Here is a 27,575-nt window from a genome sequence, read left to right on the forward strand (position 1 = left end):
TGCCGTCGGATTTTTTTACCCCCGCCTGAGAGGGCGGACGGGGCCTCGATTTAACATCTGATCTGAAAAACGGCACCTCCGACAGTGCAGCACTTCCTCAGTATTGCATTAAAGTGTCCGCCTAGATTATGTGCTCAAGACTTTGGAGTGCCACCAGATCCCACAAGCTGTTGGCTGAGAGGAGAGGGTGCTACCACTGACCACAGCTGACACTGAGGTTCTGGAATATCGCAGGGTACAGCTTACATTATCCAACCTGGACTCATTTTATTTCACCAGTGACAGCCAAGACAGACTGGAGGTCTCCATGTTCTATAGGTTATTCCAACGGCTGTATCCTGGTATTGTCCACCACCTAGAAGGACAAGGGCAGCAGGCACACGGGAACACCACCACCTCCAAGTCACACCCCATCCCGACTTGGACATATATCGCCATTCCTTCATTGTTGCAGGGTCAAAGTCCTGGAACTCCCTCCCTAACAGCATTGTGGGAGTACCTTCACCACATGGACTGCAGCAGTTCTTCAAGAAGGCCCACAACCGCCACCTTAAGGGCAACTAGGGATGGACAGTAAATGCTGCCGACTCCCGAGAATAAAAGTTAAAAACCCGTCCACTGCTGTTGGGGTTTATAGAGAAGCAGCTCCAAGCCCCTCGTCTCCTGCCTGTGCAATGTGCCTCAGTACCTCCCCACCGCGAACTCTCGCTATCTGGTGAATCGGAGTGCACACCCACGTGATAGATTTGCAACAGCACTACTGCATCCTGACGAAAGGGGCTTTCGTGGCTACCTGATGCTAACACCTGCAATGGCTGCCTTGCTGGAATAAAATGACAGTGAGACAAGAGAGCAGTTACTTGTGCATCTTTCCCGCTCCCTCTGGGCAATCACGCTTTAGGAATTTTCCCAGCAAAAGTCTTTTTACACTTTTTGCAAGGGGGACATGTTTCAAACAGTCAGGGAGGGGTTTGGGAGCTCAGTGTCAGTTAGTGTCAGCTGTAGCTCAGTGGGTAGCACTGTCACCTCTGAGCCAGAAGGTTGTGGGTTCAAGTCCCACTCCAGGGATTTGAGTACAAAACAAATCTAGGCTGACACTCCAGTGCAGTGCTGAGGGAGTGCTGCACTGTCGGAGGCGCCGTCTTTCAGATAAGATGTTAAACCGAGGTCCCGCCTGCGCTCTCGTGGATGTAAAAGATCCCATGGCACTATGCCAAAGAGCAGGGGAGTTATCCTCGGTGTCCTGGGGCCAATATTAATCCCTCAGTCAACATAACAAAAAAGCAGATTATCTGGTCATTATCACATTGATGTTTGTGGGAGCTTGCTGTGCGCAAATTGGCTACCACGTTTCCCACATTACAACAGTGACTACACTCCAAAAGTGCTTCATTGGCTGTAAAGCGCTTTGAGACGTCCGGTGGTCGTGAAAGGCGCTCTATAAATGCAAGTCTTTCTTTCTCATAGAAATGGTCGCACTTTGACCTTTCACCTCTGAGAGGGTCTTCCTATTCATTTTATTTTATTAACATTTATTTATGCTATCTGCAGGCCGTTCCGTGGGTAGGAAGTTTTGGGAAAGAAAAAAGAGCAGCCTGGAGCTGGGAAATTGGGAGAGGGTCCCCTTGATTGCAAGTGAAAAAACTAAATGAGATTAACAGCGTTCGAGCAGCCTGTGACCCATCCTCTGTAAAAAATGTATCAAGTACGGTACTATGTGTTAGAGCATGTCAGGGTATTATAATGTGTGGCATTGCATGTTAGAACGTGTTGTGAGGGTATGTAGCATGTATAGTATTGCGTTTTAGAGCATGTGAGAAGATTGCAGAGTGTTGCATGTATTGAGTGTGTTATATTGGGCCCAAGTTTCCACATGATTTGCGCCTGATTTTTAGGAGCAACTGGTGGAGAACGGACTATCTTAGAAATCGCAATTCTCCACATTTTTTTTCTGCAGTTCTAGTCAGGTAGAACAGTTCTACTTTGGAACAGAATTTCTTCTTCAAAAGGGGGCGTGTCCGGCCACTGACGCCTGATTTGAAAGTTTCCACAGTGAAAACGTACTCCAAACTAAAGTAGAATGGAGCAAGTGAAGATTTTTGTAGAACTGAAAAAACCTGTTCTACACATTAAAAAATCAGGCGCAGGTTACAAATTAGGCGTCCAGAACGAGGTGGGGGGGAAGGGAAGTCATTAAATTCTATAATAAATCCTTATTTATACTTATACAAATATTATACAAATAAATCCAACCTGAATAAACATTTATAAGCAAAGAAAAGATTAAATAAACCATCTTCCTACCTGTGTGAAAGTGCTTCAGGCAGGCCTTTCGGGACCGAAGGCTGAACGGGCCGGCCCGAGACTTCGGGCAGGGCCCGTCCCCAGCACCAGATTTACAGGTAGGTGGCGTTGGGTTGGGTTGGGTCGGGTCGGGTCGGGTAGGTTCGGTTCGGTTCGGTTCAGCTCGGGTCGGGGGTGGGAGGGGGGGAAGAGAGAGAGGGGAAGAGAGAGAGAGGGGAAGAGAGAGAGAGGGGAAGAGAGAGAGAGGGGAAGAGAGAGAGAGGGGAAGAGAGAGAGAGGGGAAGAGAGAGAGAGGGGAAGAGAGAGAGAGAGGGGAAGAGAGAGAGAGAGGGGAAGAGAGAGAGAGAGGGGAAGAGAGAGAGAGAGGGGAAGAGAGAGAGAGAGGGGAAGAGAGAGAGAGAGGGGAAGAGAGAGAGAGAGGGGAAGAGAGAGAGAGAGGGGAAGAGAGAGGGAGAGGGAGGGGGGAGAGGGAGGGGGGGAGAGAGAGGGGGAGAGGGAGGGAGAGGGAGGGGGGGAGAGAGAGGGAGAGGGAGGGGGGGAGAGAGAGGGAGAGGGAGGGGGGGAGAGAGAGGGAGAGGGAGGGGGGGAGAGAGAGGGAGAGGGAGGGGGGGAGAGAGAGGGAGAGGGAGGGGGGGAGAGAGAGGGAGAGGGAGGGGGGGAGAGAGAGGGAGAGGGAGGGGGGGAGAGAGAGGGAGAGGGAGGGGGGGAGAGAGAGGGAGAGGGAGGGGGGGAGAGAGGAGAGAGAGGGAGAGAGAGGGGGGGAGAGAGAGGGAGAGAGAGAGAGGGGGGGAGAGAGAGGGGGGAGAGAGGGGGAGGGAGGGAGAGAGAGGGAGGGGGAGAGAGAGAGAGAGAGAGAGAGAGAGAGAAGGGGGGAGGTCAGGTCGGATCCAGTCCGGAAGCGGGAGTCGGGTCGGGTCCAGTGGGGGGGGGGGTCGGGCCGGGGGGCGGGAGCGCGGGTCGGGTTGGGTCCAGTCGGGGGGGCGGGGAGCGGGAACAGGAGCGCGGGTCGGGTCGAGTCAGTCGGGGGGTGGGGGGCGCGGGTGTCGGGTCTGGTCCGGAGGCAAGAGGTGGGGGGGGAGGGGAGCGGGTGTCGGGTCTGGTCCGGAGGCAGGGGGTGGGGGGGGGGGGAGGGGAGCGGGTGTCGGGTCTGGTCTGGTCCGGAGGCAGGGGGTGGGGGGGGAGGGGAGCGGGTGTCGGGTCTGGTCCGGAGGCAGGGGGTGGGGGGAGAGGGGAGCGGGTGTCGGGTCTGGTCCGGAGGCAGGGGGTGGGGGGAGAGGGGAGCGGGTGTCGGGTCTGGTCCGGAGGCAGGGTTGGGGGGCGAGGGGAGCGGGTGTCAGGTCTGGTCTGGTCTGGAGGCAGGGGGTGGGGGGGGAGGGGAGCGGGTGTCGGGTCTGGTCCGGAAGCGGGGGGGGGGGGCGAGCGTCGGGTCTGGTCCGGAGGCAGGGGGGGAGCGGGTGTTGGGTCTGGTCCGGAGGCAGGGGGGGAGCGGGTGTTGGGTCTGGTCCGGAGGCAGGGGGGGAGCGGGTGTTGGGTCTGGTCCGGAGGCAGGGGGGGAGCGGGTGTTGGGTCTGGTCCGGAGGCAGGGGGGGAGCGGGTGTTGGGTCTGGTCCGGAGGCAGGGGGGGAGCGGGTGTTGGGTCTGGTCCGGAGGCAGGGGGGGAGCGGGTGTTGGGTCTGGTCCGGAGGCAGGGGGGGAGCGGGTGTTGGGTCTGGTCCGGAGGCAGGGGGGGAGCGGGTGTTGGGTCTGGTCCGGAGGCAGGGGGGGAGCGGGTGTCGGGTCTGGTCCGGAGGCAGGGGGGGAGCGGGTGTTGGGTCTGGTCCGGAGGCAGGGGGGGAGCGGGTGTTGGGTCTGGTCCGGAGGCAGGGGGGGAGCGGGTGTTGGGTCTGGTCCGGAAGCGGGGGGGGGAGCGGGTGTTGGGTCTGGTCCGGAGGCAGGGGGGGAGCGGGTGTTGGGTCTGGTCCGGAGGCAGGGGGTGGGGGGAGAGGGGAGCGGGTGTCGGGTCTGGTCCGGAGGCAGGGTTGGGGGGCGAGGGGAGCGGGTGTCAGGTCTGGTCTGGTCTGGAGGCAGGGGGTGGGGGGAGAGGGGAGCGGGTGTCGGGTCTGGTCCGGAGGCAGGGTTGGGGGGCGAGGGGAGCGGGTGTCAGGTCTGGTCTGGTCTGGAGGCAGGGGGTGGGGGGGGAGGGGAGCGGGTGTCGGGTCTGGTCCGGAGGCAGGGGGGGAGCGGGTGTTGGGTCTGGTCCGGAGGCAGGGGGGGAGCGGGTGTTGGGTCTGGTCCGGAGGCAGGGGGGGAGCGGGTGTTGGGTCTGGTCCGGAGGCAGGGGGGGAGCGGGTGTCTGGTCTGGTCCGGAGGCAGGGGGGGAGCGGGTGTCTGGTCTGGTCCGGAGGCAGGGGGTGGGGGGGGAGGGGAGCGGGTGTCGGGTCTGGTCCGGAGGCAGGGGGGGGTGGGGAGCGGGTGTCGGGTCTGGTCGGGGGGGGGGGGGGGCGGGGAGCAGGAGCTGGCCGTGGGAGGAGCCTTATTCACGCAGCCCCAGTGAGGCCATTCAGCCAGGGCTAGGGGCTGCGTGCTTCGGGCCCCTCCCACACAGTTCGGCGCCTGGAGCTACTGCACTTGCGTGCCGACTGTAGCGCGCATGTGCAGAGGTCCCGGCACTGTTTTCAGCGCCGGGACCTGGCTCCGCCCCCCCACAGCTCGTGCTGGCTGCGCCGAGGGCCAGAGGACCTGCAAGTAGGTGGAGAATACCGAGGATATTTTTAGGCGCACTTTGTGGCACGAAAAACGGGCGTCCAGGTCGGGACTGCGCCGTTCTAGGCGCGTGTGGAAACTTGGGCCCATTGTGAGGGTGTATAATCTGTGTGTATGTTAGAATATATCATGAGGGTGTTATGGCATGTGTGGTATTGCATTTTAGAGGACGTAGTGAGGGTAGCCTTAATCAGTTCTGACTGTGCTCAATTATATTTCCATGTAGGGTCGATCCAATAGGAACACTTATAGACCCAGAGTCCTGGCTCGGGGTGATGCTCCGGAGCTGTTCTCCCACATCAGTCACTGTTGGTGCTGGGATACTAACCCCTGTTTCACCTTGTGATCACAGACCACGATGTCCCTTTGACCAACCAGTACCAGTACAGTCTGGGCGTACTGGCGCTGTGTGTGAATGACGTGCGAGTAGATCACAGCGTCCTGTCGGCACTGACACCACACGATCACCACCATCACTCCATCGGTGAGCCGCGGTTCATTCGCCCACCTGCTTTTTTTTTTAGGTCATTTTGAAATTTAATTCCGTTGTCGGCTCCTTCAAACATTCAGTGGGTTGATGAAAACACCACGACAGAGGGTCGCAGGCTGGAGTCCTGGTTCTTACGGAGTTCGCTGATCTCGGTTGAGGTGTTACAAATGAATTTTGTGCCCTAGGCTCGGTGTTCCTGCTCCTGATCACTATCCGGAGATCCCTGCTTCAAATGTGTGTGTGGGACCTTTGGGTGAGAAAAGGTTCAGTGCCATCCCAAGTCAAATAGAAAGAAAAAGACTTGCATTTATATAGCACCTTTCAAGACCTCAGGACATCCAAAGTCATTTACAGCAAATGACGCACATTTTAAGTATAGTCACTGCTGTAATGCAGCAGGCAATGTGCACACAGTAAGCTCCCACAAACAGCAATGTGATAATGATCAGATAATCATTTTGTTTATGTTGATTGAGGGATAAATATTGGCCAGGACACCAGGGTTAACTCCACTGCTCTTCTTCGAACTAGTGCCATGGGATCTTTTAAGTCCACCTGAGATTGCAGACGGGGCCTCAGTTTAGCGTCTCATCCGAAAGACAGCACCTTCAACATTGCAGCACTCCCTCAGCACTGTATTGGAGTGTCAGCCTAGACTTTTTGTGCTCAAGTCTCTGGAGTGGGACTTAAACCCACAACCTTCTGACTCAGATGCGAGAGTGCTACCCACTGAGCCACGGCTGATACATGGTTAAAGTGCAGTTGCTTGTAATGCAGGGATTCATTGCAGTTAAATGATGCACAGTAAGGTCCCACAAACATCAACAAGACTATCAAAATTTTCTGATAACAGCAGTTTGGGTGGTTATAAAAGGCAGTGTAGGGATTTTTAAAAATCTCTCAACAGTGCTGCCCTTGCTAAGGTATTATTCCCTCTGTTTAATGTCTCATCTGAAAGTTGGCAGCTATAACAGTGTAGCACTCCCTCAGCACTGCATTGAAATGTCAGCCTAGATTTCTGTGCTCAAGTCCCTGGAGTGGGACTTGAACCCACAACCTTCTGACTGAGAGGCGAGTGTGCTACCCACTGAGCCATGGCTGCCTGACTCACACATGACGGAGAGTCAACTCAGTGAGGTATAGTAGGGCATCCAGGCCCTGGAGAATAATACCGTCGCAAGGGCAGCACTGAGAGATTAAATAAAAATTCCCTGCACTGACTTTTGTTAGCACCGACATTAGTTGTATTTGCTGATGAGCAGTTTCAGTCACTGAATGTAGAGCAAAAGGCCCTGAGAGTGGCTGAGCGCTGCTCCCTGGGATTCAGCAGTCTCATTCGCTAAATGTACATTCATAGCTGCTGTTAGTCACTCATACAAAGAAAGAAAAACCCATGCTTTTATATAATGCCTTATTATTCCCCTCAGAAACATCCCAAAATACTTTGGTGGTAATTTTGACTTTGGGCAATTATATAGATGGGACAATCTCAGATCAGCTGCTTGTTATATAGCTCTCCCGATTTTTATTTTCTATAAACTTCAATCGGGACCATTTTGCACATAATATAATCCGACCAACATAATTGAGAGCAACAACCAGCTGATTTATTTCTGTGGGGTTGGTTGAGGAAGGAATGTTTGCCAGGATTCTGGGAGAACTCCGTGTTCCTCATCAAATTGTGCCGTGGATTCTTGAACATCAATATGAACCACTGAAGCAGCAGGTATGAACCTGGGTTTAACGGCCCACCTAGAGGGTGGCACCTCTGACAGTGCAGCAGTCCCTCAGTGCTGCACCGCAGTGTCAGCATAGTTTGTGTGCTCGGGTGTTGGGAGTGGGGCACGAACTCTCAAACTGCTGACTCAAGGGTGCTATTAAATGAGCTAAGCTGACGCCCTTAGGATGGGCACAGTTTGATCTTGACTCTTACCTGTTGCATGAAATCCCTGACACAGGTTAGGCAGCTTGTTTGTTATTGGTTAAATGGTTAACGTGGCTGTCTATTTTAATGGTAGACACGGCAGCAATGATGGTTTTGGCACTGAAGTGTGTGCATGAATCTAAAGTGCCTAGCAGCGGTCACTGGATGTACAGCCACGATCGAAGAGCGAAGGCACAGACTGCAGTGAACAAACTGATGGAGAAGATACAGAGGCGGCAAACACAGAGTGGCAAAATCGGGAACATTTACAGCACAGCGGTGGCCTTGCAGGTATTATCTTCAAAGGCTCTGACCTCCTGTTTGTGACATGCAAAAGGTCAGAGGCCACACACATCTAGTAGCAGAAAGATAGTGGTGCAGAATCTGCGGCCTGTCGACATTAACCAATTGAGGTCACGACTGACATTCTCTGTAACTGTGGTGCATTTTCCCTCCTTGGCCTTATTTATTGACCGTCAACTCATTCAACCACACCATCTTCCTCCAACACCTCTCCTCCATTGTTCAGCTGGGTGGGACTGGCCCCACGCTTGCTTTCACTTGCTGGACGTAGCCAAAGCATCTCTACCAATGACTTCTCTTCGCACTGTCTCTTCGGGATTCCCCCCAAGGACTCTTCCCGGGCCCTCCTTTTCCTCATTTGCATGCTTTCCCTTGGTGACATCATCCATGGGGTCAGCTTCTATATGTACATTGATGACATCCAACTCTCCCTCTTCACCATCTCTCTCAACCCCTTCACTGCCCCTGTGCAGTCAGACTCCTCCCCTGACATCCAGTCTTGCATGAGCTGCATGTGCCTCCAGCTAACTGTTGGGAAGACCAAGACCCAAGACCTAGTATAAACTCGGCACCCTCACCATAGACTCCATCCCCCTCCCCGGCCACTGTCTCAAGACCGTTTGCAACCTCCACTTACGATTCAACCCTGAGCTGAGCTTCTGTCTCCGTAGCTCTCTATCACCAAGACTGCCTCCTTCAACCTCTAACATCACCTCCCTCAGCCCATTTGTCACTGAAACCCTCATCCATGCCTTTGTTGCCTCCAGACTCGACTATTCTCTGGCTCCCAATCCTTCATCCTCTAAACGGCAGCTCATCCAAAATTCTGCTGTCCATATCCTGTCCCACACCACGTCCCACTCACCCATCGCCCCAGTCCTCACTACCTATATTTTCTCTCAATCCCCTAATGTCTCATTTACTATTATCAACCATGGGTTTAAACCCCCCCCCCCCCCCCCACCATGGACTAATCCCTTCCTATCCCTGTAACCTCCTTCAGGCTTCAAACCCTCTTCCCCTCGTCAAATTCTCCATTCCTCTGACACAGGCCCTCTGGTACTGCCTCCCAACCGTTCCCCACACCCTTCACCCCACCACTGGCGGCTGTGCCTTCAGCCGCCTAGGTCCCACACTCTAGAATTCCCTCCCTATATCCCTCTTCTTCCTCTCCTCCTTGGAACCCACCCCTGACCAAGTTTTCAGTCACCCGTCCTAATATTTTCTTCTCTTTTCTTCTTTGACTTGGCATCCACCTTTTCCTTGTGCTCTGTGAAATGCCTCAGGACATTTCTCTCTGTCAAAGGTGCTATAATGTGGCAGTTAGTGTACGACAATGTGGTCCATCTGGGATGTGGATTAGTCTCCAGCCTACATGGTATCTTCCATATCCTGTTTTTCTCTATTGTGTATGTTCTAACTACCCCATTGTTCTCCAGTGTGTGGGGAATTGCAGGATATAGGTTGAGCTGGATGGGCCGAAGGGCCTACATTATCTAAACTTCTCATTGTATTATGTTTCCCACCATTTCTCTGTGCGTATCCTCTACATCCTGCTTCTCGGGGATAGAGGTTGCATGAAATTTCAAATCTTGTCTTTATTTTTAGTATGTATTTATTTCTTGGATTTTACATAGAATGTACAGCACAGAAACAGACCATTGGGCCCAACAGGTCTTTGCCAGGGTTTATGCTCCACACGAGCCTCTTCCAACTTTACTTCATCTAACTCCATCAACATAACTTCTATTCCTTTCTCCCTCATGTATTTTCTATCTTCCCCTTAAATGCATCAATACTATGTGTCTCAACTACTCCCTGTGGTAGCACATTCCACATTCCAACCATTCTCTGGATAAAAAAGTTTTGCCTGAATTCCTTATTGGATTTATTAGTGACTATCTTATATTTACGGCCCCAAGCTTTTTTGCTCCCCCACAAGTGGAATAATCTTCTCTACATCTAGCCTATCAAACCCCTATTTTGTTAATCACTAAGTAACTCCATGTCGCAGCCCTGCTAGGTAGAATAGACACGGTGATCACCATGGCCTCGCCAGGTGATATCCGTGGCCGTGCACACTCTGTTACAAGTTTTGAGTCTGCACTGTATCCCCTCTTGGGTTCAGTGTCACTGGTCTCTCTAGTAAATGTACTGTATGATCAGTTTACCTTTACTGCCTAATATCTAGTGCTATGTTAGACTGACCCAGGGCTAGATCAATGAAACCCCTTGTTACATGAACTAGAGATCATTATCTCCCACATGACTTCATCTGCTTTTCTCCAGTTTTCTGAAAGGCAGATTGATTAACAACGAACAAATGCAATCAGCATATTGGTTTATTTTAAAGCAGTCACAAACAAGCAGAATAACATTTACACTAAATCTTATTATTCAACTTAATTTAGTGTTGCTTCTTTAGCAGGCAAAATATTGTATTTCTGGTCAGTAATTCAGCTGATCCTGGCTAGCTGTATTTGAGTACACTCGTGGGATGGGTTCCATTAAATGAATGTCTATTTCGAGTCTTTACGTGGCTCGTCCACGGGGGTCAAGTCCAGCGAATCGTCACAGGCCCAGGAGGGTTGCGGGTACTCGGTGGGTGGGGGTGGGGGGGAACCAGGTAAAGTTTGTGAATAAGGGCAGCCAGTACAGGTCTCGCCAAACATGGAAACCACCACCAAGGCAGAGGCGAAACTGAGTCAGTGGCATGCGGTTCAGGTTAATCACCCTTTAGTCATCATTTGATGTGAACAAAGGTTTATTATAACAGACACACGTTATAACAAACAATACATCAATGATAACGAACAAATAACCAACCAGGTACAACAACAACTACTTACACACACACCCCAGTGTGAAATCCGACCTGGTCCCATACCCATATCTGGTAGTGAAAGCTCGGACAGTTTTTGGATAACGCAGTATCTTCGACTGTTTCGAGAGGTGCTTCTCCTCGGTGTCCTTTTTGACATCATCAACTTGGAGAATCTTCCCGTGGCCCCTGATCCTTTGGGATGGCGGTGACTGCCTATCCAAGGCAACCCGAGTTGATTAACCACCGTTGGTTGCGTTCAAATCGTCTTTACTCTTGCCTGGTCACAGCGTTGATTGGCAGAGTCTGGTTTGGTCAGGCCTGTTGGAGTGAGCCTGACGTAGGACATTTGCCTGGGCCCCATCAGATTCCGAACAGCCGAAGGGTAGCAAAACAGACCATTTTTCTTAGGTTTGCTATCCCCTCCTCCGAGAAGCATGATTGCTGCCGATCACACTTTGAGTTACTCAGCCTGTCAATTTTCCCCAACATTAAGACAGAAGACGTATGGGCTTGAGATCTCCTCAAAAGTCCTGCGGTAACTTAAGAGGGTGAGGCAATTGTGGTTACCCTGCCTATTCTGAGTTATTCGGCCAGTCGTTTAGCCAACATCGAAATATTGCCCAGCGGGACCATGTGGAGGTACGGTTCACTGGCTTGGATGGCCATAGCTGTTGTGTAACCCTAAATGTTCCAAAGAGAGTCATACTTACTCCTCTTAATGAAGTCATGCTTGCTCCCCCAATATATTTTCTCAAAAACTACCCCACACTTGCCCTTTTATTTTCTATCTCGACAGAAGGCTGGCGCTTGACCTCTGACCCTCTCTCAGCCCTCCCTGTCTGGGGGTTGGCCAGTGGGGCAGCAATTAAACTGGGGGGGGTCCCCAGAAACACTCCTCTCCTGTTCATAAATGAATAGGGCATCCTGATACATTAGGGGGCATTTTAATTGAACTCGTGTGGTGTTAGTCCCAGGGGATTAGGCGTGTGTTCCACAGGAATGAGTAGAACGCCGGTTTTGCGACGCGCCAATAAACTTCAACACAGAGTAACATTGGGCGGATGTAAAACCATCGTTGCACTTGAGCCCCTCAGTTTCCCAGCTGGAGGGTTGGATTAAAATTGCCCCCATTGTGCTTGAATGATCTTTAGGAATTTCGTAACACTCCTCATTGTCTCGAGCTGGAGTGATTTGCGAGGAAGCGCCATTCTGCAAACCAGTTTGTCTCCAATACACACCTCCCAGCATTACTGATCAGTGAGCCGAGTTTTAATTTAATAGTAGCATTTTACTATAGAGCATACCAAGATCATTTATTGTGTGCCGAAATAGTCAGAAGTCGCAAAATGTGACATGCGCCCTCAGACCAGCGAGTTGGTCCAGTGTGAGACCCCTCCATGGGTCCAGTGGGCCCGGCGTGAGACCTCCCCCGGGCCCGGCGTGAGACCCGTCCCCCCATCCCCCTGTGGGCCTAGTGTGTGAGACCCCTCCCCCACCCCCCCCCCCCCGTGGGCCCGGTGTGTGAGACCACACCCCCCCCCTCCACACCCCCATGTGGGTCCGGTGTGAGACCCCACCCCCCGTGGATCCGGTATGTGTGAGACCCCGCCACCCCCCCCCCCCCCCCCCGTGGGTCCAGTGTGTGTGAGACCACCCCCCCCCCGTGGGTCCGGTGTGAGACCCCCCCCCCGCGGGTCCAGTGTGAGACACCCCCCCCCCCCCACACCCCGTGGGTTCAGTGTGTGTGAGACCACCCCCCCTCCCCGTGGGTCCGGTGTGAGACCCCCCCCGTGGGTTCGGTGTGAGACCGCCCCCCCCCCCCCCTGCCGTGGGTCCGGTGTGAGACCCCCCCCTCGTGGGTCCGGTAAACCCCCCCCCCCCCCCGTGGGTTCGGTGTGAAACCCCCCCCCGTGGGTTCGGTGTGAGACCCCCCCCCGCCGTGGGTCTGGTGTGAGACCCCCCCCGTGGGTCCGGTGTGAGACCAGCCCCCTCCCCGTGGGTCCGGTGTGAGACCCCCCCCTCGTGGGTCCGGTAACCCCCCGTGGGTTCGGTGTGAGACCCCCCCCCTGCCGTGGGTCCGGTGTGAGACCCCCCCCCCCCGTGGGTCTGGTGTGAGACCCCCCGTTGGCCCAGTGAAAGACCCACCGAGGGTCCCGCGTGAGACCCCCCTGTTGGTCCAGTGTGAGACCCCAGGCTATCGAGCTGCCAGTTTGAGACCCTGTTCACTGAGACAGAGCATTCTCTTTATGTAAATGATTGCAAACTGTCATTTACATACCTCAAGTAGGCATCGCTTAATCCAAACATTTGCTTTGTTCTGCAAATGATCAATTGAGTCAGAAGGGATTTTTGCAACTTGGTGAAAAAAGGTCATGTGTCTTGAGTCTATCATGTCTTCAAAATAATGAGGGGTTTTGATAGAGTAGATAAGGAGAAACTGTTTTCACTGGCAGGAGGGTCGGTAACAAGAGGACACAGATTTAAAATAATTGGCAAAAAATCCAGGAGAGAGATGAGGAGAATGTTTTTAATGCAGTGAGTTGTTGTGATCTGGAATGCACTGCCTGAAAGGTTGGTGTAAGCAGATTCAATAGTGACTTTCAAAAGGGATTTGATATATACTTGAAAGGCGGAATCTTGCAGGGCTGTGGGGAAAGAGCAGGGAATGGGATTAAGAGGATAGCTGTTGCTGGCACAGACAAGATGGGCCAAATGGCCTCTTTCTGTGAACAGGCTGGAAACGAGGTGGGGCAGCTGCCCATCTTCAGCCTATGGACTGGCTGCACTAGATGCCTAAGAAAACTGGTGTGGATTTCAACGTTTCTCATGACAGAGGATGGGCCATTGGTGTTTCTGTGGGAGAGGTTGACTGACCGTTCCATGCCCAGGCAAATACATTCCACAGCCGAGGTCCAGTTCCCCCGTTCCATCAGTGTGAGAGTGAACATGGTATGGCTGTGTGTGGTAGAATCCATCTTGTGCATAGATTTTGAGTTTTGGATGCTGGTCCAGGTTCAGTGTTGTTACAAATGTTGGTAAAGTGTTGTGTATTGTCTTGTTTTATGAACTGAGAAGGTGTGGGTTAAATAGCTTACACTAATTAAATCTGCTCTGTTAATCTTTTGCTATTGTTCCAGTTCTACTTTTAACAAACGTGATCCATTGATTGTAGCCTAAGTTACATGGGCGGATTATTGTGGTATTTATTCTGTTATCCAAAGGAGGTCGTAAGTAGGGTTGGACATATTCCTGGAGGGGGTCATCACATGACCACCAACCACCCGCCCCCACAGTCCTGCCATTGGTCGGCCAACCCGTCCATCCTCGTGGCGCTCAGCCTTCCCACACCAATCATTATCTGATTGGATGATTCTTGACCTTCAGTCAAATGGCCTTTTCTCCCATCTCAAATATTTTTTATAACTGACAACCAAGAGTGTTCAAAGAAAGTATTTCTTTTAATGCCCGTTTGATTTTTCTCCTGAATTGTTTGCAGCAGTGACCTGGAGATTAGTCTTTAATTCCTGGAGAGTCCAGGGCGACCCTGGAAGGTTGGCCACTCTCGTCATGAGGGGACTCATGTAATTGCCAGCGATCAATTGACGGTAACGAGTGGGTTGTGTTCATTAGCATCATTATAGGCAGTCCCTTGAATTAAGGATAACTTGCTTCCACGCTAAAAAGTTCAAAGATGTTTCAATGATGGACCTAAATTTCCAGGTCTGAACTAAATCTTGAAGGGTGGAAGATGCCTGTGCTTGGATTTTTTAAACGTGTGGTGACCGTTGCACACCAGCCACCACACGGGCTTGACAGAGCTAGGTCTTGGTCCAGGAGCAAGGATTAACCAAGATGACTGGAGACCAGCTCTGCTGCACGGACCTAGTGCCCACATATGTCGCAGTGTGGGCTGGCCTGTTCTGCCCCTGGGTCCTTGCCTCTTCTGGGCCCCGAACTCACGCCTCTCCTGGGCCCCGATCACGTCTGTCTACAATCTCTCACCGCTCCTTCGCCCTGACCTCGCTGCTCCTGCAGTACCTGCCCACGCTCCAATCACCGACCTGGACCTTGATGACGTCCCTTTTCACTGCCGTTGCTTTCCTGCTCCAGCACGTGCTGCTCTCTGGAGTGGTATGCCGCCACACTGCTCCTTCTAATTGCAGGCCAGTGCTGCGCAGATTGTTACACTCTGGGGCAGCACCACAATGCCTCATACTCTGCGGGTAATGTTGGACTATGGTTAATGTGGAGCCACGGCTTGTTTACAGGAGATGTCAACAATAACAGCAACAACTTGTATTTATATAGCGCCTTTAATGTAGTGAAACGTCCCAAGATGCTTCACAGGAGTATTATAGGACAAAAAATTTGACACTGAGCCACATAAGAAGAAATTAGGGCCGGTGACCAAAAGCTTGGTCAAAGAGGTATGTTTTAAGGAGCGTCTTAAAGGAGGAAAGAGAGGTAGAGAGGCGGAGAGGTTTAGGCAGGAAATTCCAGAGCTTAGGGCCTAGGCAGCTGAAGGCACGGCCACCAATGGTTGAATAATTATAATCAGGGATACTCAAGAGGGCAGAATTAGAGGAACGCAGACATCTCTGGGGTGGGGAAGTTGTGGGGCTGAAGGAGGTTAGAGATATGGAGGGGCGTTGCTTAACCGGGAGCCAGTGTAGGTCAGCGAGCACAGGGGTGATGGGTGAGCAGGATTTGGTGCGAGTCAGGACACGGGATCACCTCAAGTTTACGTAGTGTAGGCAGGAGTGCGTTGGGATAGTCAAGACTAGAAGTAACAAAAGCATGGATGAGGGTTTCAGCAGCAGATGAGTTGAGGCAAGGTGGAGATGGGCAATGTTAGGGAGGTGGAAATAGGTCCTTGACATTGAGCACAAGAAAAGTTCTGGTGGGCCCAAAAATTGTAGCACTACTGTTCCCCAGTTAGTGTTCTTTATTCCCTCTATTCTCCACTGTGTGTTCTCTGTATCCTACTGCTCTCCTCTGTAGTCATTACACCCCACTGTTCTTAGTGCATATCCTCTAAATAACGGCTGTTACCCAGTGGATATCCTCCCCTGTAAATTATATAAGTGACAATGACACTGAGCACTAATAATCTGTTATTTTCAGGCTCTGTTAGCTGTGGGAGATATGGAAAGATGGTCAAAAGGAAAAGGGAGAGTACTGATTGAGGCCCGAGGGGGAGCCTTTCATAATCCAATGGCGCTGTCTCAACTATTACCTGTTCTATACCAAAAAACATACATGGATATTGGCCAAATGGACTGCAACAGTGAGACTGGTAAGCAAAGGATGAGATCTTACTGGCATACCCCAGTGCTAAGCTGGTAAGGAGGAATGGTGAATCACTAGGGTGACTTGTTGCTCAGCTGGTGGGTGGGGGGGAGGGCGGTAAGGGGGGTGGGCAGCATGTTGCCAAGTTAACATATTACATGGACTTGGGAAGAAAAGGAGCTTGAGGGGTGATTTTTCCCTCTCTACTACCACAGAGGAGTTTGCCTCCACCACCCCTCCTAATGGCGACAGAAGCAAGATCAGGAACTGCCAGTGAGCGCAAAATGCTTGCAAGGCCAAATGTGACCTCTGTGTGGTGCTAGTAAATAAGTTCCATTTCTATAGGACAACCTGAGTAACTGTACTTCTCTCGCTGAACAGATGGCCTGAGGAAGAAGCAGCACTCGGACCCAGTGATCACCGATCAGGGGACTGAGACTAACTCGCACCAACAGACAGCATTGGTTTATCTCACTGTGAAGGACATGAACAGCGCTGTCATTTACACAGCTGAAGTGCCACTACACGATCAAATGTCTCTCCTTGGAGTTCTGAATGAAGCAAAAAGAAATGATACGAGTTTCAAGTAAGATTATAATTTCCTGTGTATTTCAGAACGTCTTGCATAGAATTTACCGCACAGAAACAGGCCATTCAGTCCAACAGGTCCATGCTCCACACGAGCCTCCTCCCACCCTACTTCATCTCATTCCATCAACATCTCCTTCTATTCCTTTCTCCCTAATGTACTTTTCCAGCTTCTCATTAAATGCATCTATGCTAATCGTCTCAACCACTCCCTGTGGTGGTGAGTTCCATAATCCAGCCACTCTCTGGGTAACAACATTTCTCCTGAATTCCTTATTGAATTTATTAGTGGCTATCTTATATTTATGGCCCCTAGATCTGATCTCCCCCCACAAGTGGAAACATCTTCTCTACGTCTACCCTATCAAACTCTTTCATAATGAAGACCTCTATCATAGAATCATAGAATGTTTACAGCACGGAAGGAGGCCATTTGACCCGTCCAACCCGTGCCGGCTCTCTGCAAAACCAGTTCAGCTAGTCCCACTCCACCACCCTTTCCCAGTAGCCCTGCAATTTGTTTTCCTTCAGGTACTTATCCAATTCCCTTTTGAAAGCCTTGATTGAATCTGCCTCCACTACCCTTTCACACAGTCCAATCCAGATCATACCCCACTTGCTACGTAAAAAAGTTTTTCCTCATGTCGCCTTTGGTTCTTCTGCCAATCACCTTAAATCTGTGTCCTCTGGTTCCCGACCCTTCTGCCAATGGGAACAGTTTTGCTCTGTCTAGACACCTCATGATTTTGAACACCTCAATCAAATCTCCTCTCAACCTTCTCAGCTCTAAGGAGAACAATCACAGCTTCTCCAGTCTATCCGCATAACTGAAGTCCTTCATCTCTGGAACCATTCTTGTATATCTTTTCTGCACCCGAAGGCCTTCACATCATTGGCTCTCTCTCTGCATTAAATTTTATCTGCCACGTGTCCACCCATTCCACTTGTCTGACTATGTCATCTTGAAGTCTATCACTATCCCCTTCACTGTACTTCCAAGTTTTGTGTCAGTTGCATATTTTGAGATTGTGCCCTGTACACCCATATCCAAATCATTAATATATATCAAGGAAAGCAGTAGTCCTAGTACCGACTCCTGGGGAACACCACTGTATACCTTCCTCCAGTCCAAAAAACAACCGTTCACCACTACTCTCTGTTTCCTGTCACTTTGCCAATTTCCTATCCATGCTGCCACTGTCCCTTTTATTCCATGGCTTCAACTTTGCAGGCAAGCCAATTATGTGGCACTTTACCAAATGCCTTTTGGAAGTTCACATCAACCGCATTGCCCTCATCAACCCTCTCTGTAACCTCATCAAAAAACTCACTCAAGTTAGTTAAATACGATTGGCCTTTAACAAATCCGTGCTGGCTTTCCTTAATTAATTGTTACTTGTCCAAGTGACTGTTAATTTTGTCCTGGATTATCGTTTCTAAAAGATTCCCCACCACCGAGTTAAATTGATTGGCCTGTAGTTGCTGGGTTTATCTTTACACCCTTTTTTGAACAAGGGTGTAACATTTGCAATTCGCCAGTCCTCTGGCACCCGGTGTCTATGGAGGATTGGAATATTATGGCCAGTACCTCTGCAAATTCCTTCCTTGCCTCCCTCAGCATCCTAGGATTCATCCCATCCAGTCCAGGTGACTTATCCACTTTAAGTACAGCCAACCTTTCTAGAGCCTCCTCATTGTCAATGTTTAGCCCATCCAGTATCTCAACTACCTCCTCTTTCACTGTGACTCTGGCAGCATCTTCTTCCTTGGTAAAGACAGATGCAAAGTCAGCCCCACCCCTCTTCTTACTACCCGTTACTATTTATTTGCCTATAGAAGACTTTAAGATTCCCTTTTATGTTAGTGGTAAATCTTTTCTCAAACTCTCTCTTTGTCCCTCTTATTACCTTTTCCACTTCCCCTCTGAACTTTCTATATTCAGCCTGGTTCTCACTTGTATTCTCAACCTGACGTCTTTCTTACACCCCTTTTTTTGTTTCATCTTATTCTCTATCTCTTTTGTCATCCAGGGAGCTTTGGTTGCCCTATCTTTCCCCCTTGTGGGAATGTATTTCGACTGTACCCAAACCATTTCCTCTTTAAAGGCGGCCCATTGTTCAATTACAGTTTTGCCGGTCAATCTTTGTTTCCAATTTAACCAATCCCAATCCATTCTCAACACACCAAAATTGGCCCTCTTCCATTAAGTATTTTAACTCTAGATTGCTCCTTGTCCTTTTCTATAGCTAATCCCTAAATGTTCCCCTTCAGACATTTGCTCTACTTGACCCACCTCATTCCCCGGAACCGGATCCAGCAATGCCTCATTGTTGGGCCGGAAAGATACTGATCAAGAAAGTTCTCCTGAACACACTTCATAAATTCTTCCCCCTCTCTGCCACTATTGCTATCCCAGTCTATATGAGGATAATTGAAGTCCCCCATTATCACTTCTCTATAGTTCTTGCACCTCTCTGTAATTTCTCTGCAAATTTGCTCCTCTATATCCTTCCCACTAGTTGGTAGCCTATAGAATACACCTAGTAATGTAATGGCACCTCTATTGTTTCTTAACTCTAACCAAATAATTCTGTCCTTGACCCCTTCCAGACATCCTCTCTCTCCAGCACTGCAATATTCTCCTTAATCAATACTGCCACACCACCTCCTTTCTTTCCTTCCCTATTTTTCCTGAACACCTTATATCCAGGAACATTTAGTACCCAATCCTGCCTTTTTTTGAGCCAGGTTATCGCCACGACATCATGTAACCATGTGGCTATATGCAGCTGCAGCTCACCAACCTTATTTACCACGCTGCATGCGTTTACACACGTGCACTATAAACCTATCTTAGACGTTCTTGTATTTTGTCTTAGTCTGAAACCACCTAATCCGGTACTATTTCCTACTCTAATGCTATCTGTCTCTCCCAATCCTTTGTGCCCCTTGTTTCTCCTTTCTAATGCTACATCCTGGTGCCCTTCCTCCTGCCAAATTAGTTTAAACCCTCCCTAACAGCACTAGCATCCCTGTCCCTGGCGAGGACATTGGTCCCGGCTCTGATGAGGTGCAACCTGTCTGGCCTGTACAGGTCCCAACTCCCCCAGAACCAGTCCCAATGTCCCAGGAATCTAAAGAGCTCCCTCCTACACATTTCACCAGCCACGCATTCATCTGCTCTATCTTCATGGCACTGGGAATAATCCGGAGATTACTACCTTTTTGAGATCCTGCTTTTTAATCCCATTCCTAGCTCCCTGCAGGACCTCATTCCTCTTTCTATATGTGTCATTGATACAGATATAGACCATGACCTCTGGCTGTTCAACCTCCCCCTCAGAATGTTCTGCAGGCATTCAGGGACATCCTTGTCCCTGCCACCAGGGAGGTAACATACCATCGTGGAATCACGTCTGCGGCTGCAGAAATGCCTGTCTGTTCTCCTAACTATCAAATCTCCTATCACTATTGCTTTCACGATTTTCCTCCCTCCCCCCCCCGCCCCCCGCCTCCGTCCCACCCCGTACAACTGAGCCACCCATGGTGCCGTGGATTTGGCTCTGGCTGTACTCCCCAGAGGAACCATCTCTTGTATTCAGTCCTGAATGCTGGTTAAAGAGTGAGATGCACTCAAGGGACTCCTGCATTACCTGCCTGATCCTCCTTGTGTGTCTGACAATCACCCATTCCCTCTCTACCTGCACACTCTTACGCTGTGGGGTGATCACCTCCTGAAATGGATGCACTGCAGTGACGCCAGCTGCTGCTCAAGCTCCTCCAGCCGACGACACTTCCTGCACATGTGGTTGTCCAGGACACAGGAAGTGTCCTGGAGTTCCCACATGGAACAAGATGTGCCTTCCATGGGACTGAGGTGCCCTGCCATTGCCTTTACTAAATAGACTAATAAGTCAGTATAAACTTAAATGAAGACATTAAAAGCCACGCAAGACAATTCAATGGATAAATGTAATCCTGTTATTGTAAAATACGTATTTTTAAAAAATGTGGTTAAACCTTTATGTTGGACATTTGAAATTCCAGCTTCGATTTAACATCTCATCCATAAGCTGGCATCTCTAACAATGCAGTGCTCCCTCAGTCCTTTCCAGAAGGCTTGCTGAGGTGAACCTCCAGGGGGAGTGGAAGCTCTGTGGTACCACACCCAAGTGTGCAATCATCACCTGTGCACAGCGAGTGTCAGCAGATTACTCAACCATTCAATAATCTCCGTGTCCAGCCTCAGTTGGGAGTCACACTGGTCCCTCCAGCAGTGGCCAGTTATTGGGACCAGAAACTCTGGTCCTTTCTGTTTTGCCTCTCCCTAAAACCAGGGGCACTGAGTATAATTCTAACACCCTCACTACTGCACTGACAGGGAACAGCTAACCTAGCACAAACCTGGGCCCAGCTGTTTTTTTACAGCTCAGTACAAAATCACATGCCACATTGACCCACTGGGCCATGCCGTGAGACTTAGTGAAACTCTTATTCAGGATTCTGTGCTTTGCGATTCTGTGTGGCGCGGACGATTTCTGAGTCTTTGTTCTTTCGGGAGAGGAACTGTGCCCATTGATGGCGCTTAACTCCTGCATCTCGGTGCCAGTTGAAACATTATGCTTGCTTCCTTCCTACTGCCTGTAGCTTTGAGACCAAGCAGACTCTGTGGGGGCCCTTTCTGACCTCGGTGCAGCACATACAGGCACAAGACAACACAAGAACTTACTGGCGTCTGATTAGAGGAGAGAACACTCCACTTATACAAGGTGAGCAGATGATGGCCAGTGATGACTGCAGTGAGCAGTGTGCTCAGCTTCAGAGTAACAGTAACGCTAGGAACAGGAGCAGGCCATCCACTCCTCGAGTCTGCACCGCCATCCCATTACATCATTGCTGATCTGCACCTCATTTACTCACTGTTGCTTCATATCCGTGGATACCCTTACCCAACAAAAATCCATCTATCTCAGTCTCGAAAGCTCCAATTGTCCCAGGATCCACAGCCTTTTCCAAATTTCTACTCCGCTTTGTGTGAAGAAGTGCTACCTGACTTCCCTCCTGAACGGCCCAGCTCTAATTCTAAGATCATGTCCCTTTTTCTTGATTCCTCCACCAGAGGGAGTAGTTTCTGTATCTACCCTATGGAATTAATTCATCATTTTAAACACCGTGATCAAATCACCCCTCAATCTCCTATACCAAAAGGAATACAATCCCAAGTTGATGCAATCGGTCCTCATAACTCAACGCTCTGAGCCCCGATATTCCGATGCCAATTACGTCTTTGTTTCCATGGGTATCAGCAGACACGTGCATTTTCACTATAGGTGCTGGTGGGAAACAGGCATCATATACATGAAGACAATACTCCTGTACATACAAACATGGGTACAGAAAAATATCTACATGCAGAAATGTACACGTGCCTATACCCATTAAGATGTGACATGTACAAATACACACGTACAGACAATACATGTACTCATAACATGCTATTGCACACATGCAAATATGTATATATGTGCGCATATACGTATTAAACATTATTAAAGAAGCTCAGTCTGTCACTATCCTGTTAGATTGTTTCGTTTTCCAATTGTTTCCCCATTACCTCCTATGCTGGATTTTAATGGGTGAATCCATGATCTTGCATTCCCAGCAAGGAGCTATACTGTAATGAGTGGGGGATTTGCAAAGTCACCCCTATAGTTCCACAGGTAGCAGCAACCCTCAGGTACTCGATTGTGGGACCATTGCATCCCAGTGTGATTGCTGACATTACACACACCTTCCTGCAGGGGTCGCTATTCAGCAAATCTTCTGTTGTTTCCTCCTTTCCAACCAAGGTGCTGAGGCCACCTGTCGTGCTCTAACTTGCTACCCCAGCACAGTCCAGGGGTCAAACTGGTCTAACCAGCTCAAGGTTGCAATAGGTGGTGCATTTCCCTATTTGAGGAGCTGTGTGGTTCTTTAAAGAAAGAAAGACTTGCCTTTACATAGCGCCTTTCAAGATCGCAGGATGTCATGAGGCGCTTTACAGCCAATGACGTACTTTTGGAGGATAGTTACTGTTGTGATGTAGGAAGCGCGGCTGCCAATTTATGCACAGCAAGCTCCCACAAACAGCAATGTGATGATGACCAGATAATCTGTTTTTTTTGTTATGTTGATTGAGGGATAAATATTGGCCAGGACATCAGGGATAACTCCCCTGCTGTTCTTCAAAATAGTGACATAGGATCTCAGTTTAATGTCTCATCTGAAAGACGGCGCCTCCAACAGGGCAGCGCTCCCTCAGTATTGCACTGAAAGGTCAGCCTAGATTTTGTGCTCAAGGCTCTAAATAAATACATATTAATATATTTCTAGAGGAGGACCAAGCTACAAGCACAAGAAATTGTCTTTTGTGATGTACAGATCGCTGGTTAATAATTTCTGAATGCTGGATCATTTGTCCATCGTTGGCACTGGAACAGAGCTCCTTTCACATTGAGGCCTTCTGACCAAGGGTCACAGACCTGAAACGTTAACTATGTTTCTCTCTCCACAGATGCTGCCTCACCTGCTGAGTGTTTCCAGCATTTTCTGTTTTTATTTCAGATTGCCACCATGCTTCGGTATCCTTTACCCCATGCTCTTTACTCATGCTGTGTTCTCAACCTTCTCTCCGCAGGGATTCAGGATTATCACCCTCAGCCAGGAGAGCACATTCTTCTGCAACTCAGCAAGTTCTAACGAGTGCAGTCCCCGTCCTCACCCGGCCAAACATTCCTGTGTCCGGCTTGCTCGGGGACTGATGAGTAATTCACAGTCTCGCACTGTATGTTAAGTAATAAAGAATTGATGAAACAAAAGACATTTAATCGTTAAGGTTTTCGCACTCCGGCCTAACAGCAGGTCCTGGACCCCGAGCAGGCGATGATATTGACACCCAAGAAGGAGGCTGACTGCCCACCTCCCCCAGCAATTGCAGGTTGGGTCCGATTTATCGAAGCTCGCCGGCAAAGATCCCAGCTATCGAGCAATCAGCCTGTGCCTTGCACTGTCATGTCGCGTGCGTGAGTCACCATCTCCCAGTTCTTTGTTCAGCCGTTAGTCAGTTAGTGCGGGTGAAGCCTCACTCTGTGTTTCACCCGCACTAAGGAGTGTGCAGCTGACCAACCTGAACCACAGGTCCTCACTTGCCACACTTTTAAAGTAAATTATCCCCCCCACCCTACTTTTCTGACAGTGAAGACTTGCTGGGTCACAGATCCTGTTGTGCCAGCAATCATCTTTTACCTCGCCCAAATGGCCGTTCTTCATCTGTGAGCCCAGACAGTGAGCGCCTGAAGGCTATTCAACTGCAATGAGCATCACCTCTGAGTCAGATATTGTCCTCTCCCGTCGATAACGCATGCGTTTTGCAACAGGAGTCCCTGGTTAGTGATCCAGGGTGGATTCCCTGAGGTATTTTTAAATGTTGTTTCTGGTCGAGGGCACTGCGACCAATGATTGCACTCCGACTGCTGCCACAGCTCCACACAGCTCAGGAATTGAAGGCGAGAGCCTCGGGTCTGCAGGGCTCATGAGGCACTTCTAAATACACTATCATTTCCCCACCGCACCGACCAGTCTCACTCCGACATTGCAGAGCCCCCAGCTCTACCTCGATACCTGTGCCTCTTGACTGATTTTGTTTTAGTAATCTGCTGTTAGGTTAATATTAGCGATTGTGTAAATAAGCCTGATTAATGGATAAGCTGTTGAACAATTAACATGGTGCTGATCACATATGGGCAGGGGCGGGAGGTGGAGGAATGAGCTGGGAATTTGCCCCAATCATTGCCTCGCCATGGCCTGAGGTGTTGCAAACCATTTTTGAATGCCTTTTGCATTGTTGTCTATTGTAGTCATGATGTTTTGTAAAATCTAAATATTAAAAGCATTCATTAACTTCTGCCTTATTTTGTCCTTGTTCTGTCCGTGCAGATGTTCCTCAGTTTATAGCACATTGCTGACAATTTGTTCTCCTGATCTTACACCTTCTTTCTCCTTCCTGCATCCACATGTGTTGACATCCAGATCATTACAGTGGCCAGTGTAACATGCATGGGAGAAACAAGTGACTGTGGATCTATGGTTCCCAAGCTCTCCACCACTTGGGTTTTCATCATCTTATGTCTGGGTCTGCTGTAGGCTAATTGACAGCTATGATTAGTGAACAACTCCATTATAGTTCTGCCCTCTTGAACTTCCCTGAGTATAATCGCTCAACCATTGGTGGCCGTGTCTTCAACTGCCTGGGCCCCAAACTCTGGAACTCCCTCCTTAAACCTCTCTGCCTCTCTTTCCTCCTTCAAGACACTCCTTAAAATACATCTTTGACCAAGCTTTTGGTCACCTGCGCTAATTTCTACTTGCGCGGCTCGGTGTCAATTTTTTAATCTCTTAATACTCCTGTGAAGCGCCTTGGGACATTTCACTACGTTAAAGGCGCTATATAAATACAAGTTGTTGTTGTTGTATAAAGCGGCTACCAGATTGGTGGAAGGCGAAATGGATGGATTTGGCCTTTTCTCATCGAGCAATTCCTATTACATGGTGGTCTTCTACTTGTTTATTCTTGCCCAGGTTGGTAATCTGTTAAACATATTGCCTCCTTCAGATCTACTTCTACCTTCAATCTTCAGGCTTTTAAAACCTTTGCTTGATTTATCAAATCTTCCCTCTGACTCTCCTCAACCTTCATGGTGCCCTGAACCCTGGGCTTTGGCCCATTACTGGGAAGCATGCAGCAGTGTACAGTACAGAGTGCCTTAGCAACGAGTTCTGGTGATTGGTCTGTGTGTAAAACTGCTGACTATATCAGTATGCTACTAGTGTGGACGGAATCTACCTCACACTCAACAAGCTCTCCGCTGGAGTGGAACTAAAGTGCAGAACCAGTGGGAACCTGTTCAACTTTCGTCATCTCCAGGCCAGATCCAAGACCATCCCATCCTCTGATCAAGTTACGGTATGCGGACGATGCTTGCATCTGCGCACATTCAGAGACTGAACTCCAAGCCGTTGTCAACATCTTAACTGAGGCGTAAGAAAGCATAGGCCTTACACTAAACATCCGTAAGACAAAGGTCCTCCACCAACCTGACCCCGCTTCACAGCACTGCCCCTCAGTCATCAAGATCCACAGCGCGGCCCTGGAAAATGTGGACCACTTTCCATACCTTGGGAGCCTATTATCAGCAAGGGCAGACATTGATGACAAGGTTCAACACAATCTCCAGTGTGCCAGCACAGCCTTCGGCCGCCTGAGGAAGAGTTTTCGAAGAGCAGACCCTCAAATCTGGCACCAAGCTCATGGTTTACAGGGCTGCAGTGATACCCGCCCTCCTGTATGGCTCAGACGTGGACCATATACAGTAGGCACCTCAAATCGCTGGAGAAATACCACCAACGATGTCTCGCGAGATCCTGCAAATCCCCTGGGAGGACAGACTCACCAACATCAATGTCCTCGATCAGGCCAACATCCCCAGCATCGAAGCACTGACCACACTCGACTAGCTCTTTTAGGCGGGCCACATTGTTCGCATGCCTGACACAAGACTTCCAAAGCAAGTGCTCTACTTGGAACTCCTTCACAGCAAGCGAGCCCCAGGTGGGTAGAGGAAACATTTGAAGGACACCCTCAAAGCCTCCTTGATAAAATGCAACATCCCCACCGACACCTGGGAGTCCCTGGCCAGAGACCACCCTAAGTGAAGGAAGAGCATCCGGGAGGGCACCTCGAATTTTGTTGACGAGAGCATGCAGAAAACAAGCGCAGGCAGCGGAAGAAACATGCGACAAACTAGTCCCACCTACCTTTCCTTCAACGACTGTTTGTCCCACCTGTGACAGAGACTGTGATTCCTGTATTGGACTGTTCAGTCACCTAAGAACTCACTTTCAGAGCGGAAGCAAGTCTTCCTCGATTTCGAGGGACTGCCTCTGATGATGGCTACTAGTGTTTGTGTACCTGGCCATTACATGGGAACCACCTTTAAACCAAGACCGTAAACTTGAGATCATCCAAAACTCTGCTGCCCATATCCTAACTCGCAACAAGTTCCATTCACCCTTCACCCCTGTCCCATCACCCCCTGTGCTCACTGACCCACATTGGCTCCTGATTCGACAAAGCCGCGATTTAAAAATTCTCATCCTTGTTTTCAAATCCCTCTATGGCCTCGCCCCTCCCTATCTCTGTAACGTCCTCCAGCCCACAACCGCCCAAGATATTTACGCTCCTCTAATTCTGGCCTTTTGCGACTCCCCAATTTCCGCTGCCCTACCATGGAGTCTGTCCTTCAGCTGCTGAGGCCCCAAGCTCTGGAATTCCCTGTCTCCCCGCCTCTCTCTCCTCCTTTAACCCTCTCCCTAAAATCTACCTCTTTGACCAAGCTTTTGGTTACCTGTCCTAATATGTCGCTATGTGGCCCGGTGTCAGATTTTTTTCTGAACCATCCTGTGAAGCGCCTTGGAATGTTTTACTACATTAAAGGTGCTATATCAATGCAAATAGTAGTTGTTGTTGAAGTACTTTAAAACGCTTAGTGTACTGCTGCTATCTTACCATCTTCAGCTCCAACGGGGTTACCTGCCAGACCAGCACCAAAACCAACAAGCTCTGAAATGTCAGCTTAGATTTTGTGCTCAAATCTCTGGAGTGGGACTTGGATCCATGACCTTCTGACTCTGAGGCGAGAGTTCTGTCACTGAATGCATGTTCAGTGTTAGATTCAAGGAAGAGGCATAGTGTTAGATCACAGGATAGTGTTAGATCCAAGGAAGAGGAATATAAATTGGCCAGAAAAAGCAGCATCCCTGAGGACTGGGAGAAATTTAGAATTCAGTAGAGGAGGACAAAGGGTTTAATGAGGAGGGGGAAAATAGAGTATGAGAGGAAGCTTGCTAGTAACTGACTGCAAAAGCTTCTGTAGATATGTGAAGAAAAAAAATTAGTGAAGACAAATGTAGGTCCCTTGCAGTCAGATTCAGGTGAATTTATAATGGGGAACAAAAAAATGGCAGACCAGTTGAACAAATACTTTGGTTCTGTCTTCACGAAGGAAGACACAAAT

The 27,575-nt window shown here is 49.8% G+C and overlaps 1 protein-coding gene across 4 annotated transcripts in view; it reads left to right on the forward strand.

Annotated features, from left to right (window-relative positions):
- tcn2 (transcobalamin II) overlaps positions 1 to 24,402 on the forward strand; it is a 156,152-nt gene extending 131,750 nt beyond the window's left edge. For 3 of the 4 annotated variants that reach the window (XM_070887627.1, XM_070887629.1, XM_070887628.1), the window contains 6 exons: positions 5,399 to 5,530; positions 7,555 to 7,751; positions 15,712 to 15,883; positions 16,258 to 16,462; positions 21,112 to 21,233; positions 23,141 to 24,402. In XM_070887627.1, coding sequence (XP_070743728.1) covers positions 5,399 to 5,530; positions 7,555 to 7,751; positions 15,712 to 15,883; positions 16,258 to 16,462; positions 21,112 to 21,233; positions 23,141 to 23,202 — 890 coding nt within the window. In that variant the 3' untranslated portion in view covers positions 23,203 to 24,402. The remainder of the gene's footprint in view (positions 1 to 5,398; positions 5,531 to 7,554; positions 7,752 to 15,711; positions 15,884 to 16,257; positions 16,463 to 21,111; positions 21,234 to 23,140) is intronic. The other variant, XM_070887630.1, reaches the window with a different exon arrangement.
- Positions 24,403 to 27,575: the final 3,173 nt, after the last annotated feature.

This window comes from Pristiophorus japonicus, chromosome 8 (assembly GCF_044704955.1).
Source record: "Pristiophorus japonicus isolate sPriJap1 chromosome 8, sPriJap1.hap1, whole genome shotgun sequence".
NCBI classification, from domain to species: Eukaryota; Metazoa; Chordata; class Chondrichthyes; family Pristiophoridae; genus Pristiophorus; species Pristiophorus japonicus.